Consider the following 17,234-nt stretch of genomic DNA (forward strand, 5'->3'; position numbering starts at 1 on the left):
TGTTGATATTTCTTATCCCTCCATACCTCTTTTAATGCAGTGAATGGTGCGATGGACTACTACATAATATACATTACACTTGTTTCACCTCCTGGCCTTGCGATTCGGGATGCTCCTGCTCCCACTCGTCGCGAATCGCGGCAAACACCGCGTCTGCGAGCAGAATAGACAACCCCAGACTCCACACGAGGGTGATGGCGTAGAAAAAGTTGGCGTTGCCGGATCCTGCGTAGATCCACAGGTGGTAGAAGGCGGGGCCCAGGAGACTCGAGTATAGGATTGCGGAGATGGCGAAGAAGGTATACCGCATCACTGCTGGTGGTCAGTTTGCACACTATAGACTAACATGGACAGGTTACTCACGGGGGAATAAATGTCGGTAAAGAGGTAGCAGAGCAAGGAACAAGGACGCATCTGAAATGCTCGGGTACGGCTTGAAGATGGCAAAGACACCAAGGAGCGAGGTGATGACAAACAGAGGCTGTCGTCTAAGCCGCGTGGTGAGACCACCGACATAGCTGGCGAGGTGAAGCCAGAAGACCCCGAGGAAGAACTCGCGGAAGGAATCGAACATCTCGATGAAAAAGTACCACCACAGACCCGAGTTGGGGGTCAGGTCTGGCACTAAAAGGTGGAAGCCATAGGTGGCGGACATGAATTCCCAGAAATTGCCGGTGATCAAGTAGGAGAGACCAAGCAGTGCTGACACGCTGCCCACCAGCATAGCGCCGTGTTGGATCACAAACAAGGCGACATTCGGAACCTGTGATTGTCCCTGTGCGCGTTGATCAAAGCAGAGCAGGACCAATGGGACAAATAGCAAAGCCGGATACAGAGACAGGTAGGATGCAAACCCTAGAGCTAGCATTGAGTTCACCGTATTCCCAGAAACGGCATTGGAGACGGCGAACAAAATGCCCGACGCGGTGAACACGCTCGTGGACCGGGCTAGGCAGGTTGCAATGGTGAAGGGATTAAACAGGAACCTAATATACTCGAGTCAGCGATGCATTATTCTGCCTGGAAGCCGATTCGCACGCACCATGCTGCCACCGACACTCCATCCCATCGAATATGCTTCCGAATTGCCGAATGTAGTCGTGACTTGACGGACTGGCCGGATTCCGAGATGGTGGCCAACGCTTGGGCATTGACCAGATCGACGAATATGTAGAATATGGCAGTGGGCAGAGGGTGGAACTGTGCTTCTGGTAGGAGGGCGAAGAGCGGCAACAGGAGAGGGGCCTAGGCGAGTGTGTGAGTGAGTGCTTGGTGGAAGTCCATCAGGAATGCACTGACCTGGTGGAAAACGCCACCGTCATACGGCGAGACATTTCGCGTATAGAGAAACAAGCCCTCTTGGACTAATTGTCTGTTAGCATCGCTCGTCACTACCGCGGGTTCGGGAAGAACCCACGTCTCTTGAAGCTGTTGACGGGGGTGGACACCTCGACTCGACCCGTCAACAGATCAGGCAGCGAAGGAAACAAGCAGATCAGAACCAGACGCAGCACAAAGGCCGCGCTGAACACGGCGATCTTGCGCCGGTCCACGGACATGGTGGTTGTTCTGGCTGTGTTGTACCTGTCCCAAACCAAACACCTGACTTACTGACACTCCACGCCGCCTTGGTGCACGGACCCACTTTTGCGACCAAAAAAAAAAAGATGGCCGAGGATTTTTTCTTCTTCTTATCAACAATCACTTCCACCATGGCCAAGATCAAGAAGAAGGGTATGCGTTTCGAATTTACCAGCATTTAATTCACGGTCGCTAATTCCCTCCAGGTACCTCTGGCCAGGCCAAAAACTACATCACCCGCACCCAGGCCGTGCGGAAACTTCAGATCTCGCTGCCGGATTTCCGCCGACTATGCATCTTCAAGGGTAAGTTCACTCGACGACTTATTCAGATGGGCTGCGCTGACGGGTTTTTGCGATTGGTTTAGGAATTTACCCCCGTGAGCCTCGGAGTAAGAAGAAGGCCTCCAAGACATCCACCCCGAACACGACTTTCTACTACACCAAAGACATCCAGTACCTGTTGCATGAGCCGCTGCTCAACAAGTTCCGCGACCAAAAGGCCCTCGCCAAAAAGATCGCCCGCTCCCTTGGACGGGGAGAAGTCAGCGATGCCGCGCGCTTGGAGAAGAACCATGCGCCGAAGCTCACCTTGGACCATGTCATCAAAGAACGCTACCCGACCTTTGTCGACGCCCTCCGCGACCTCGATGATGCGCTGTCGCTTTTGTTTCTGTTCGCCACTCTTCCCTCCGACACACACGTTCCTCCAAAGACCATTGCGCTGTGCCAGCGTCTCTGTCACGAGTTCCAGCACTACCTGATCACCACCAATTCGCTGCGGAAATCATTCCTGTCGATCAAAGGTATTTATTATCAGGCTACTATCCAGGGCCAGGACGTCATGTGGCTGGTGCCGTACCGATTTGTGCAACGCGTGAATGCGGACGTCGATTATCGCATCATGGCGACTTTCGTACAGTTCTACACCACGCTGCTGGGCTTTGTCAACTACAGACTCTACTCCGCGATTGGCCTGCGGTATCCTCCCAAATTCGACACTCGCAGCGACGAGAACGGAGCCGAGTTGGCGGCATTTACCCTGGAGGGTCGGACGGTTGGCGCCACACCAAAAGCGCTCGAGGCACCCAAGGCCCAGAGCAATGGCAATTCGACCAAGGAAGTTTCCCGCGAGACTCAGGCCAAGGTAGACAAGGTGATCAAAAATGCGGGCCTCGACCAAACCAAGGACGAGCAGCCTGTCGAATCGACCGAGGAAACGAGTGATTCCATTGACCGATTTGAGCCTGCGGCCCCCGAAGCCGACACCTTGCCCCAGCCCGATCTGAGCAGTGGGGAGACCGGCTCCATGTTCGCACCGTTTACATTCTACATTTCCCGGGAGGCACCCAAGGCGCCCCTCGAGTTTCTGTTGCGCGCTTTTGGCTGCAAGCGAATTGGCTGGGACGCTGTGCTGGGCGATGGGGCTTTCACGCACGACGAGACCGACCCACGCATCACTCACCAGATTGTGGACCGACCCCAGCTCCCGGAGGGCTCACTGCCTGCCGTTCCTGCTGCCGCAGAAGACGATGCTACCCCGAAAGTTAAGCCTGGCACCTGGATCCCCGGCCGGACCTACGTTCAGCCCCAATGGGTGTGGGACTGTCTTAACGATGGCAAGCTTCTGCGCGCAGATCTATATGCTCCAGGCGCCACACTTCCGCCTCACCTGAGCCCCTGGGTGAAGGCCGCTCGCGGCGCCTACGACCCGCGCGCCAGTCTGGCCGCGCAGGAAGAGGAAGGTGAGGCAGAGATTGCTGCCGAGGACGGCGATAGCGATGAAGAGATGGAGGATGAGGCTGCTGTGGAGGAGAAGGTCCCCGCCGACGAGTCCGAGGAGGACTCTGTCGATAGTGGTATGGATGTTGCTGGCACTGATGACGACGAGGAAGAGAGTGCCAGCGACGCAGAGGAAGAGGATGAAGACTTCGGTGGATTCGAGGAGAACGAAGCCGCGTCGGAATCCGAGGATGACGATGAGGCCGCTCGGACGCAGCACCAGCGGGAGCTGGAAGCCGAAGCAGCGGGTCTGCCGTTCTCGTCGAACGGCGCCACGGACGAAGCAACCAAGAAGAAGTCCTCGCAGTCGAAGAAGATGGCCGCTAAGAAGCGCCAGGAGGAGGAAGAGCTCGAGAGGCAGAAGATGATGATGAGCCGCAAGAAGCGCAAGCTGTTGGAGAAGATGATGTACTCAAACAAGAAGCAGTCGGACGAGGCCGCAAAGCTTCGGTCGAAGAGGCGCAAGATCGAGAAGGGTGCAAAGGAGTGAAGATGTGAGGATATCGAAGTTTGACGGGAGGCGTTTGTGCGTTTTTGGATAGTTCGATAGGTAGTTCCCTTGTATATGCATATCAAAAGTCTTTTTCTTGCGAGTAATAGAATACCATGCATTTCTTCACATCTAGTCTAGTCAGAATCCATAGGCGCTTGGCTGGGGATTTCTGGTTAGTCCACCTGTCTGGCTGTCGGTCTGCTTTACATTCCGCGATTCAAAGCCGAAAAGTATGCAGGCTGCAGACAGGTCTACTGGGCCAATTTCGTCAGGTCGACGTTGAACAAGACCCAGAAAACGATGAAACAACACGCCAGGAAGATCTGGCAAGGGAGTAGGTGGGGAAGACGCTGGGTAGGAGGAACGGAAACACCCAAGCCGGCCGAGAGGCTTTGGAAAACTACACCTAACACTTGACGACCGCCATCAATTGAGAAGCGAGGCAGGAGATCATGAGCCGTCAGACTAGAAAACGGGGGTGGACAGGCAGGGGACGTTGGCGGTTGAACCAAGAAGGTTCTGAAGGGAAACCAGTGAGAATATTGATTACTGAGGGCGTCCGGGCATGGTTTCTGGGTCGATTTTGTATGGAAAAACGTCGTTTTCCTTTGTATTTCATCTACTGTGGGCAGGCTGGCGTTTGGATTACTCTTGTTTCCGAGGGAGGAAGCGCCTACATAGCCATTACGCCACTAGTCAGGCTGCATTAGGTTAATAGAGTATTGATTGATTGATTGATTGATTGACAGTTCCAAAGCTAGGAGTAGCATCACGAATCGAAAGCGAAGACAAACATGCGGTAGAGCCTAAGAGAGTTGGTTTGCTGCCGACGTCATCCTTTTGCGTCGTTTGTCTCTACTATTGTGATATATATTTGGCCTTCTGCTGGTTTTTCTTCCTCTTCTTCTTTCCTTTCTACTCCTCTTTCCTCTACCAGGTACTCAAACACCCTTATAAATGCTAACCCTGGCTATATCATCTAACATGACTACACAAACAGTGCTTTTCCTAAATAGGAAGGGGCATCCAACTAGGCGTCTATCAAAAACTACTAGTGCCATCTGCCTTGACCCAAAACGATAATGTGAGAAAGACTTCTAACATTTTGACTCTCTGCAAGTCTCCACCATGGCAGGCATTCCTCAAAACGTGAAAGTGAAGCTGCCGACGCTGAAGCGGGACCTTGATAAAGTCATCTCAGATCGTGGCGTGCCTTATCCACACAAACATGCCTTTATCTTCTACTTTGAAAGTGACGATACCGGAGCCAAGAAAGACGCGGAGATCCTCAGGAACACCTTCGAAGATGTGATGGGTATTCCGTCGCAGATCTACATGATGCCTCGCGAGGAAAAGTTCGCTCAGTGGGAGTTGCAGGCAAAAATCTACAAATTTGCCGACAAGTTTTCTCCTAAGCTCACAGGGACAACGCGTCCTTCACTTTGCGTTTTTGCGTATGCCGGACATGGAATGGTCCATGCCGATTATGGACTTGAGTTTGCGGGCGCCGGAGGAGCTCAAAAAGTCAGATGGAGGTCTGTCTACGATCTTTTGTTCAGAGGACCCTCTTTGGACCATGTGCATGCATTCGGTTTACTCGACTGCTGTTACTCGGGCGCTGTCAGAGGCCAGTTTCCACGCACATCGCAAGTCTTATCGGCATGCGGCCCCAGTGGCACCGCCAACCCTCGAGGCCAGAAGATCACATTTTCCCAGAGATTCAGAACAGCTGTTCTTTCCTTGAGAGATAAAGGAAAGAAAATGACCTCGGTTGACGAGATCTACGGTGCAATTCAAAATGATCAGCAGTCTCGGGGGGCGCATAGTCCTGTGCTCACTCATTTCGGCAACAAGGGCACCATCGCCTTTCCTATAAAGCCAAAAGGATCGAGTGCTCCTAGCCATCCGACGCCTTCATTGAAGGGTACTCCCAATGAACGAACCGTCATTGTGAAGCTCACTCTCGATGGAAATGCCCCCGACGTTACGAAGGATTTCAAGGAGTTTCTGGAGAACCTGCCCTCCAATTTTCGAGCCCAAATAATTGAAGCGTATCAAACTGATACCTCCGCTTTAGTTCTCGTGCGAATGACAATGGAAACGTGGGCCAGAATGTCCGCTGCAGTCGAACTTGAGATTGTTGGTGTCGCTACGGGTCAATCATTGATGCGAGGTCTTCTGGGAGCTCCAAAGAGAGACGAGAACATTGCCCCACGCCAGGAGGGAAAGGAGGCTTCCGATTAAAATAAAGGAACCGCGGGTCATGTTTTAGCTCCTATCGCTGAATTCTCGCTCGTAAATCAGGAAATCAAGACAGAAGATAACTTTCGCTCCTATAGGGCTTGAAACATAATTAGAGTATTTACTCCTCGTCCTCCCAAAGGCCCAAATGCTGAGTGCGCTGAATCAAAAAGTCGGCAAGGAATGTAAAAGGTCTATTGCTGCTTTAGCTGACAAGTTATATACATATTACTGCCTTTCTTGAGAGCTTTATCTTTCACATGGTCTTGACAAACCCAATCTCGACTAGTCGATCGCTCTCAACATTCAGATGCTGGATCTTTGTTCTGCTTGAGTCTCGCATCCACAAAAATACCCAGAGAATGATTCGACGAAAAACGTTGGCTGTGGACGAAATCTTCAGCTCCTCCTTGCCTGTAATGTAGATTATCTGAGTTCTCCATGCATGAAATAAGGCGGCCATTTCTTCCGGCTCATCGCTTGCCACATCAGAGCCGGCCTGACCCTGCAGATAACTGCGAATCAAATCAAAAACCATGTTTCCAAGATCTGCCGTGATGATCTCATCAGTGTATCCGTGCCTCACTATCAATCGGAAACAATTCGGAATCGCCTGTTTCCCGGGTCCGGTGAAACAGCGACTCACAGTGTATCTCTCATTTGGGGCGACCGAGGGGATTGATAGAGGTCGCAGATGAAGAAACACAGAGAACTCAGGCGCGGCACTAAACTTTTGAAGGAAATGGAGGAACACCGTTGGCGTATGAACTGAGCTGCCTGCCTTGTCGAAGAAAATACCCATACCTTTGACTGGAGCAATGGTGGACCCACCGAAAGCATCCTGCAAGCAAAGGTTACGGTTTTGCAAAATAGTAGTTTTCGAAAGAGGAACGTTGTCCGATTCCTCTGCAGTCCACTGCTCTTCTTTCCCGTAGCGCCAAAGATTGAAGATGCAGGTGAGGGCAATAGCCACCATAAGCGTAAACCAAGCACCATGCGGAACCTTGATCAGGGCGGCGGAGAGGAACATGCCGTCCCAGAGAGCAAATATGACGAAAACAGGAAGGACCAAATATACCGGGAGTCTCCAGACGATAAGAGCTACCACGGCTACCATGCACGTGGTAAGAAAAGAGACAAGAATGACACATGTTCCATAAGCTTCACCAAGAGCAGTTGTCTATGTGATGGTTAATTCATAAAGCAATGTCAACTGGGGCTTAGTAAAGACGCACATTATTGTATACAGCCGTTACAATGATGGTTCCAATCATCATAACCCAGTTGGCGAGAGGGATATATACTTGCCCGTGAAATCTTTTGGACACATGGTATACTTTGACCCGGGGTAAATAAGACAATTTCATAAGTTGGGACAGAAGCTAAAATTGGGTCAGTGATATTTAGAAGAAACTGGTGGAAACCCTCATACCTGGAATGAACCAGTGATCACAGCTTGGCTTGCCACAATACATGCCAAAACTGCCACTACAAGGCTGGGGTACAACATGCCAGGAGGGACAGTGGAGAAGAATGGATTCGCATATGCACTCGGCACAACGCTTATGTGAGCCCCTTGTCCAATATACTATTTTAAGACGCATATTAGCCTTGCATCGCGGTTTTCAGCCGCCAAAGTTTCATGGTCTTACAGAAATAAGAAGGCATGGGTAGACGAAAAAGAGCCACGAGATCTGGACTGCTCTGTGAATCTGGTAAGTACTCTATTTTCTTTCCGCCATTCAATAAGCCTACCTCTGGCTGAAGGCTCCAAGATCTGCGAAGAGAGTTTCAACGCCTGTGAAGGCAAGCAAGATACCTCCGAGACTTAACCATCCGTTTCTCCCATTCCGCACCAAGAATGAACCTGCAAAATACGGAGAGAAAGCCTTCAAAATCAATGCGTCGTACATGACCAGATTCTGTGAAGAAGGTGACGAAGTCAGAGAAACAGCACTCAAAAATTATTCGAGTTATTTGGACATACGTAAATCCCAAATGTCAAATTGAAAAGCAACCAGACGATCACAATTGGGGCAAAGGCACTCGCGATCTTACTGGTCCCAAAAGGTTGAATAAGAAAAGTTACAATCAAGATTGCGCATGAAACTCCAACAACCGTCGACGAGGAGATATCAGGATTGATAACGGTAATGCTGTGTTTTGTGAGCTGATCGTAAGGAAAGGAGAATATTCTCGGAGCTATCTCCTCACTTACCCTTGAATCGCCCCAAGAATTGACTGGGCTGGAGTGAGAACGCCATCTTACTAAGTCAGTTAATGCCAAATGCTTATGGGCAAGATACTTACCAGCAAGGAGTAGCGATACCCCAAAAGCTCCGACTGTCTTGAGCATCCCTTTCAGAAATCTGCTTCGTTCCATGATATTGCGTGTCAGTCTGTTAGGCTTTTGGAGGTCATTCGTGTTGAACCTCCGCATTGGCACCAAGTTTGCGTGTCGGGGGTCAAATCGGACAATTCTGGCCTATGGTCTGTCAGTAAATTTGACTCAATGGCGTAAGGGAGAGAGGGTGTAGGTAAACTCTACGTACGTATCTGGAAAGCAGAGAATATACAGCAAAAGTACCTCCTTCGCCTTCGTCATCAGCATTGAGTACGATGCAAACGTATTTGATGGTCACCATGATAGTGAGTGCCCAAATAATAAGTGAAACGGCGCCGAGAATGTCCTCCCGACCTGGTTCGGCTGAGAAGGTCGAGGAGAACACATAGAGTGGGCTGGTACCAATATCACCGTAGATGACACCAAGAGATTGATAAGAAAGCCTATGGTTATTTTGTGGTGTGAGCCGCTGATTGCCTTGACCGAGAATGCTAGATATATACCATGCCAATGTCCATCCACTAAACACCTGCTTTTTGCGAAAATCTCTCTCATCTACCTCCGTCTCTTCAGAAACAGAAGCCATCTCAATGTCGGCTGTCTTGGAAGGCGGGTTTTGGGCCTGCTGTGAAGATCTGACAGCATGCGTCAAGCGGGACGAATAAACTCCACCGCCAGTAGAGGTCGTATAGACATCTTTGGCGATATCGTCTTCCTGTTCGGCGTCCATAATATCAAACAAATTGCCAAAGAAATATTTTGGGAGTAATGATGAACAGTGTTCTATTGAAAATATCGACAAAATTTTCTACATTCAGGCCACATCGAATATTTGTACATGCAAGGCTTAAAATCTCGTCGAATGCGTTCGTATCTTGCTTATCAAGGACCGTGATCCTAATTGGACAAGTTCTTTTTCTATTGCTAATAAAGGTGTAATTGGGAGAGCGTGTTGTCTTGTTGAAGATAAGAGGTTTGAACACAATAGGATATAGAAAATACCGCAGCTGCTATTTGCTTCTTAGTGGCTGACATGGCCCCAGGGTGGGATTGCTTAGCCTCGTCCAAGAGATCTTTTTGATTCGCATTTAAGTAGTTTCTTTACCCAACATTATCGACAACCCACATGATATTCGTGCTGAAAGCAACTGCTTGCAAGTAAGATGATTAAAACAGGGACAGGGATAACATTTAGAAAAGAAAAGATTGGTTGCCGTCCTGTGATTTTTACAGAGTAATGGGGGGTTACAAAGTCTGTGATGTTGTACGAGGCATTTATATTCTCCGCTGAAGCCGGCCCCACAACCGCCACAAACTCAATATGGCAATCATCTTGAGTAGCTGTTAGCTGCGATAAACTAAGACTGATACGGGCTTTATCAGTACATTTAGTATCCTCAGCTGATCCAAATGAGTAATTTCCCAGCTTGCGGGTGTCGCCTCGATCAATCAATCATCCATTCATTTATACGAATGATGTATCTTGATTTACGTACAGTTGCTATGCGGGAGTGCTGTCAGACCTGTCTGAAAGCGAAGAAAATATCTCCCAACGCTCACGTGTAGATAGTCCTGATTCTTCTTTATTTTCTTCTTTCCTTCTTCAACTTGGAACTCCCGTCGTCCATAGTCCTCAAATTATTTGCTTCGACGGGTGGTCGGCTCCGCCATCCGTGGATGTCGTGCTATTCGTTGCGCGATTTGTGTATGGAGTAGGATAGGTAGAGTCCGCAAAATCATAACTTGCCGATGTGGATTGTAATATTGGGACCTGTGATTTACTGGATGTGGTTAGTTTTGCCGTTCCCGGTTTAGCGCCCCGATACATCGTCTTGTAACCTTCCCTCCCGGTCGCCCCAACATAAAAGACTTGGCCCTCCCCTGCTCGACCTCCTCTCTCTCAGTTGGCCAACTGAGAAAGAAGCTAAATCGACCCGCGACCTTTTGAACTGCCTAGCCGGTACTCCGGCTTCGAAAAGGATGTTGAGCTCAGCGAAGGTTCGTGCCTTTGTTTCCGATAATCGAAAGTATGCCCAGAGCCAACATAACATGCAACTTCCAGCCCAGAAAAACCCAGTTCTACCTTTCCAATTCCACGCAGTCTCGTTGATTTGATAATTCGTGATGATATTGTTGACAATACTAAAGACGTTATAAGCATTGCGTGCAAGCGAGACCGTTTTGCTGCGAAGACGGGCCGAGGGCATCTCAGGGACGATTGTATACGCAACTGGTCCAATGCTCAGTGAGTAAGCCGCGTTGAAGACCAGGAGCACGACTCCAGTTGCCCATGCCGTAGAATTATCCATGTGAGGAATGGCAATAAAGCCGATAGCCACTTGCACAGCAAAAACCACGCTCAAGCCGTATATGAACAAAGTCCTTCGACCTAGCCACGCAAGACAAGGCCAGACAAGAATCCCGCCAATAAGCGCAATCGCAAGGTTACCCAGTGTCATGTTGAATGAGTTTTGAGAAGACATGCCAGCCTCTTGCAAAAATTATAAAACAAACACCGAGGTTAATGGGAGGAAGGGGAAGGAAATTATGGCTAGTGGAAAAGCAGCTTTTTTTGGTACAAGCCCAAGATCAACAACCAAACTGCGCAGTTCTTATTGAATACAAATGGGAAATTTGATAGGGACAGGATCAGATGCGAGCCCGCGGAGCTTGACAGGACCACTATTCAAAGACATCTAACCATGGAGCCAACCTGTAAAATATGTATGCAGTTCAAAACCTCAGCAATCCATGAACAAAACCGACCCGGAACGATTTTCAAATTCAAGGTTCAACATCCATCGTTCATTCACCTTCACGCCAAAGACCACGAAACCTGCTCTCCATCTGCCCATACAATTCCTTAGGGTTGCCTACCTCAATCATCTCTCCTTTCTCCATAACAACCACCCGATCATAATCCATAATCGTATCCAATTTATGCGCAACACAAAGCACAGTATACCTCGCGAACTCACGACAAATAACAGCCTGCATCATCTCATCCGTCTTGTCATCAACACCAGCATTGAATTCATCCAAGATGAGAATACCGCCGTTCGTCACAGGGGCCACTCCCTCCGACTGGGGGTCAAGCTTGGCGTGAGTCTCTGCCAGTAATCTATCACGAGTGCGCTTGCGAAGAACCGTCCTCGCGAGACAGAATAGTTGTTTCTGGCCATTGCTTAGGGATTTAGCTTTCAGCTCGGAGGTTAATCCGCCTTTTTCCTCGATTAGCTCTTTCAAACCTACTGCTTCGAGGACACGGCGTGCTTCTACTTCTTTTTCTTGGCTTTCGCTGGCTGGTGGGGGGAGGTTGAGTTCAAGGTTTTCTTTGATCGTGCTGCCATCTGCGAGGAAGAAGGGTGTTTGGGGTAGGGTGATGATGCGTTCACGGATGAGAGAATGTGGGATTTGGGTGTGGGGGATGTTGTCGATGAGGATATCACCTAATTCTGGAGTTGGATTGAGGAGTCTTCCAATTAAGAGGACTATGGATGATTTGCCACTAAATTAGAGCCACATGAAACATGTTAGTCAACGCAAATATGTCCCTTCTCCAGGATAGACACCACACGTACCTGCCGGTCCTGCCGCAGATAGCGATTTTCTCGCCAGATGTGATGGACAATGAGATTCCTCGTAAAGCCAGATTCTGGGGTGCCTGGAAATCTTTGATTAATCCACTAGAATCCTTGATCAATGCGTTATCAGAAGTTCTGAGCTTCTATGTTAGCATCGCACTCTCTTAACACCACTGCACTGAGGACCGTTACTCACTGAAAAGCAGCAGAGACGTTGCAGATCTCGATATTCCCTTGAGACGGCCACTCTAGAGGAATCGGGCGGGCTGATCCATCACCCTTCTCTTTGGGAACATCTTCGCTGAAATGCTTTAGCCGACTCAAGGCACCAGTTGCAAGTTCAAGCTGTGTAAAGATCCGGACAAGGTTGGCGAGCATGGATCCGAAAGACATGATACTGACCAGACCAACACCGGTGAAACCTGGTCCACTAATATCAAGCTGCGTAGCTAACGCGGAGAATATAATGGCTATTATTGCAACTGCCATGTTGAGAACGGTGGTCAGCCACTGCTGGATCATGGCAAGAAGGTACGCAGATCTTTGGGAATCATTCAATAGGCGGTTGTTCAGAGCGATGTTCTCCTTCACCCAGCCAAATGCGCGGATTGTCACTACCCCACTCAATGTCTCGAGGAAATGTTTGCTGGTAGAAGGTAAGAGGTTAGTGTTTTAATCGCTGCTCGAGTAAGACTGGAGGTGATTTACTATAATGGAGCCTTTGCTTCTATCTCAAGAAATCGCAATTGCCTTGAAGTGCGTAGATACACCTTCTGAATGATGTATAGCAGGCCAGCCAAAACAGGATATCCAATCACGACATACGGCGACGAAGCCCCAATAACAGCTGCTTGTCCCAGGACAACAAAACCTGTGGCGATGGTGCTCGAAAGCGATCTTGACAGATCCTCGTCGACCAGCATGATATCCTGTGAGAAATGGTTCGTGGTGACACCGATATCCACAGATGTGAAGAATGCTAACGGGGCTGTCATGAGAGTTTTCAATGCACGAAGGTGCAAAAGCAGTTCTGCGCTGGGTGTCATCACTATTCCTCCCAGGCCGAAGAAAACAAAGAAGAGCATAAGACAAGCGACTTGAATCAAGAAGTAGATGCCAAGATAAAACGGGAATCGGTGTTCTCCATTTTCCACAGACACTGACCAAAATTCAAGCCACACGGTGTTGAAGTTGAAGAGGAATGCACATATTAAGCCAGAGAGAGCGTACAACAAGAAAATGCTGGACTTGAAATGGGAGAAATAGAACTTGTATACTGCATACTCCCCCAGTTGCCGAGCTTGATTCTCCATTTCTTCTTTTGACTCCTTTGGAGATGGGGAGGCATGGCTTGTACTTGCATTCGAACCCTGGGGCGGCTTTGTAGGCGGCTTTCGAGTCTCTTCAGCCCCTAGGCTTTGCACATAACCATCTCTTGCTATCAGTTCTTGAAAGGAGCCTTGCTCCAAAACAGTCCGATTACCAAGGGCGATGATGTGATCCGCAAGATGAAGCTGCCGCGTAGAATGAGTACAGAGAATCAATGTCGCTCCGATTTGTTGCAATAGTCCATCTGGCCCAAACACACAACGACTGACGTGCTCCTCAGTCTTCAGGTCCAGACCCTTGAGGATATCATCTAATATGGCAATCTCAGGGCGATAGAAAAGAGCCCTGGCTAGTGCCACCCGTTGACGCTGCCCACCACTCAATGTGATACCGTTGGTGCCAACCATAGATTTATCCCCATCAGCAAATGTTGCGATATCTTCAACCAGAGCGGTTGCCTGTAGAATCTTCTGGTACCATGCTTCATTGGCAGCTCCAAACCCGATGATGTTCTGGCGAATCGTGCCATCGATCAAGAACGGATCCTGGTCACAATAGGAAATGCGACTGGAGTCTCGAGTAATATTGACTGATTTATCAGCGAAAGGTACTTCGCCCAGCAAAGCCTTGCACAGTGTGCTTTTCCCAGAAGCAACTGGGCCGACAATCATTGTCAGTTTTGAGCGAGGGATGTTAAGCTCGATGTCTCTAAGCACAGTCTTCCCAGCTTCCCAGCCCAGCTGCTTAGATTTGTAGGTTGAAGCATCAGAGGAATAATCGGTCACCTGCGTAGTCTTTTCTCGCGTGGTATCGACATCGCATTCGAATGCATCTTGGAGGTTGAGGGAACCCGGTCGATCTCCGGTCGAATTCGATAACAAGAATTTTTCGACGCGCTTCAGACAGGCCCTTGATGCCACAATGTGAGGGATGATCTGGAAAAGCTTTGTCAAAGGATTGCAAAGTAACTGAATGTATGCAAGCGAAGTGAAGACTCGGCTAACGGTCAGTGCTTCTCCGGTAGCGCCGAATGCAACCACTGGCGAGAGTAGAAGTGGTGCGAAGGCGATCACCGTAGAGAAGGATGTCAGAAGTCGAAACCTCTTTTGGGCATTCACTTCATCCTCACGATAGCGTTGAATAATACTTTCAACTGGGTCCGCCAGACCCGCTAACTTCAGAGAAGTCATGTTACAAATCACGTTTGCTGTCAATCCAACACGCCGTTGGGCCATCTCCATGACCAAACCCATGCGTTTCCCAGTAAACTTCCCTATGCCAAATGAGGCCGCAGCACATATAACAACAACTGCAAGAGGAGCCACAAATGCCACGCCGAGCTGCCTCTCCAGGAGCCAGCAAGCGATAGTAACTTCAATGAGATTTGCCCAGCACTCGTGTACATTTTCAAATCCCATCTGAATGTAATTGACGTCTGAGTTCATTAGTGTCACAGCAGCAGAGTTGTCCTGGTCATATGCTGAGAGGGAGATTGTGCTGGAGTAGATCGCCGTGACAAGACAGGCGCGGAGCATACTCAAGGCTCGCTTGTACAAATACCAGTAGAGTGCATTTGAAACGGTGATTCCCGTATAGATGAGCGCAGCGGCCCCGATCAAGCCATATCCCACGTTATGCGACCGCTCGTCGCGATTGACTTGGAGATAGCTGACAATGCGGTTGATGAAAAAAGGCTGGCAAAAAAAAAAGCACCTGCAGCGATTCGGGGAAAAACTGGGGCTAGAAACGACCATTTGAGCGTAGCAAAGAGTGATCGAAGCAGAGGATAGCGATGAGAAGAATGTCGCAGCCAGATTTGCTGGAAAGGTCTTTCGTGCGCTTCTGCTGTCAGGCTGTCATCAAGTACGTACAGGTCTGCAGTGGATAGGATCTTGCGGTATCCGCCCACAACCAGGGAGTTCAGCCAGTAGAAGAAGCTCAGACTGAAAATACCACTCGTTTCTTCGGGGCTGAGCTGGCTGTCTGGGATCCAGCGTTGTTTTCCCTGGGCCTCTAGGAGCAGAATGGTAATCTTGACTCCTAAGCCAGCTGTGAATACCGACGCGACCACCGAATGGGTTGATTGAAGCCATAGGGTTCGGCATTCGGCCGTGTTGAAAAGCAGCGTCAATAGCAGATAACTATTGAATAAAATCGACGCTCTTGGCGACCTCGCGTGCTCGAGCGCGGACAAGCCGAAAAACAAAATTGAATCCAAGACAGCAAGGGTAGCAGAGGCAACGGAGGTTGGTCGCGTGCTGGTGGGCGCTTGCGCAGCGAAAACTAGCAGAGCAATTTGCAGTCCTGCGTACAACGTGATTGCCCCCTTGATTCCATTAGCTGTTTTGAGGCCCCGGTAAAACGGGAAGAATATCTCACGAGTTTCAATGATTGGAATTGACGTGCAGCCAGCACAGTCCGCTTCCGACTCAGATGGAGAATTCTCAGAGATGCAAGGATAATGAAGCAGATGGAAGGAGCAATTGAAAGTATTGTCTGCTCAAAAGTAACAGTAAAATCGAAGTCATCTCGACAGCCAAGTACTGCAGGACCAAAAGTGTAGTCATTCGAACATGCTGAAGACGAGTTCAACATGGTTGCGTTGTTGTGGGAGAAAGGGAACCGACCGAACACCCAGCATCTTTGGTTTCTTTATCTTCCTCTCACTGCGACTAGCTCCTTCCATAGTTTACGTTAGTCGCGGTGATAGGCAGCCACCTTACGAAGGCGGCAGCGCACGGGGCACGCAGTCTAGGTCTCGGTTTTGAGGCTAACCCAGCAGACCCCACTTCTACTAGATTTTGTTCGAGCTTAGCTTCAAGCCACACCTGTGTACCTAGGCTGTACGTAGGTATGCCCAGGGCCCATGTGAAGCCCTCGTTCACCTGATCAACTGTGGGCCTTCCATTCATCTCCTGTGCATTTACCTTACCCGATTTGATTATCTCCGACTCTGCGATTACTGCACGGTCCTAGGCAAGATCAAACTGTGTACAAGAGGATAAGAGTTAGGCCCGGGAGAAGGAGGGGGGGGAGCATTAGGGAATAAGGGTGCGCTTTAACGTGCCCATGTAAGCCATTTCACGAATGCCCGTCAGGTTTCTGCGGTGTGCTTTTTGATTTTCCTGATTTCTCGATTTCGCCGTACACCTAGTACTATAATAATAGTATGTAGAAAGAATAGAACAGATATCGAATCCCTTGAAGATCAGGAATCTGGATCGAATCAACCTACTACTGGTATGGTGTGTCGGCTATTTCCTAGGCCACCTCTGCATGAGCGTTCTTGTCTCCACACCCAATGCGAGATTACTATACAGGATGAACCTCATAGGGACAAAGAAAGGAAAAAAAATCGAAAAGAAAAAAATTCACCTTAACCGGTTCCGAACAGCAATTGAACAGAAACTTACTAAATGCTGCCTCCAAGCGATCCGAGCAACAGATGGAATTGTGGCCCCGACGTCCCGCGATGATTTTCTGCACAAAATCATCTCAAACTCCGTACTTAATTTTTTTTATTTAAGCGTATTCACTGGTAATTCTACCTAGTAGTCCCATTGGAGAATGATGAATTCGATGCTATTCAGACTAGCTATCCTGGCCATGTTTATAAGGTGGGAAGGGGGAAATTATCAGCGTCAAAAATAGACGTGTAAATTCCACATCGGACGCCAGTTTTCATAATAGATGGCGGTCAGGTGATATATATTATCTTCTATAGGAGGTAAGAGTTCCTTTAGCTAGTCTAATAATTTATTAGTCTTATCGTCGAATTTCTAATTAATACGATTACCTCGCCTACTAGGCTTATAGAGCCTTAGGAGCGTAACTATATCCTTAGTAACCTAGATATAACGTACGAGTAGCTTATTATCCTT

At 49.0% G+C, this 17,234-nt stretch overlaps 5 protein-coding genes across 5 annotated transcripts; 2 read left to right on the forward strand and 3 right to left on the reverse strand.

The window, feature by feature from the left end:
- Window positions 1-73: 73 nt before the first annotated feature.
- Window positions 74-1,559, reverse strand: PFLUO_LOCUS7991 (uncharacterized protein; the record flags this gene model as incomplete). The annotated part of the gene is made up of 5 exons (XM_073785682.1): window positions 74-312; window positions 364-986; window positions 1,043-1,245; window positions 1,300-1,364; window positions 1,418-1,559. 5 exons carry the CDS (start codon window positions 1,557-1,559, stop codon window positions 74-76), a joined length of 1,272 nt encoding a protein of 423 aa, XP_073642013.1.
- Window positions 1,560-1,712: 153 nt separating this feature from the next.
- PFLUO_LOCUS7992 (mRNA-binding ribosome synthesis protein nop7) lies at window positions 1,713-3,852 on the forward strand (the record flags this gene model as incomplete). Its single annotated transcript, XM_073785683.1, has 3 exons — window positions 1,713-1,734; window positions 1,788-1,886; window positions 1,949-3,852. 3 exons carry the CDS (start codon window positions 1,713-1,715, stop codon window positions 3,850-3,852), a joined length of 2,025 nt encoding a protein of 674 aa, XP_073642014.1.
- A 1,131-nt stretch (window positions 3,853-4,983) lies between these two features.
- Window positions 4,984-6,099, forward strand: PFLUO_LOCUS7993 (uncharacterized protein; the record flags this gene model as incomplete). Its single annotated transcript, XM_073785684.1, has 1 exon — window positions 4,984-6,099. The coding sequence occupies one exon, from the start codon at window positions 4,984-4,986 to the stop codon at window positions 6,097-6,099; it is 1,116 nt and encodes a 371-aa protein (XP_073642015.1).
- A 253-nt stretch (window positions 6,100-6,352) lies between these two features.
- On the reverse strand, window positions 6,353-7,126 carry PFLUO_LOCUS7994 (uncharacterized protein; the record flags this gene model as incomplete). Its single annotated transcript, XM_073785685.1, has 1 exon — window positions 6,353-7,126. The coding sequence occupies one exon, from the start codon at window positions 7,124-7,126 to the stop codon at window positions 6,353-6,355; it is 774 nt and encodes a 257-aa protein (XP_073642016.1).
- A 4,119-nt stretch (window positions 7,127-11,245) lies between these two features.
- Window positions 11,246-15,948, reverse strand: PFLUO_LOCUS7995 (uncharacterized protein; the record flags this gene model as incomplete). The annotated part of the gene is made up of 6 exons (XM_073785686.1): window positions 11,246-11,948; window positions 12,022-12,159; window positions 12,221-12,670; window positions 12,850-15,021; window positions 15,225-15,679; window positions 15,733-15,948. The coding sequence occupies 6 exons, from the start codon at window positions 15,946-15,948 to the stop codon at window positions 11,246-11,248; spliced, it is 4,134 nt and encodes a 1,377-aa protein (XP_073642017.1).
- Between the last annotated feature and the right edge of the window lie 1,286 nt (window positions 15,949-17,234).

The sequence above is a fragment of the Penicillium psychrofluorescens genome (genome assembly GCF_964197705.1).
Source record: "Penicillium psychrofluorescens genome assembly, chromosome: 5".
NCBI classification, from domain to species: Eukaryota; Fungi; Ascomycota; class Eurotiomycetes; order Eurotiales; family Aspergillaceae; genus Penicillium; species Penicillium psychrofluorescens.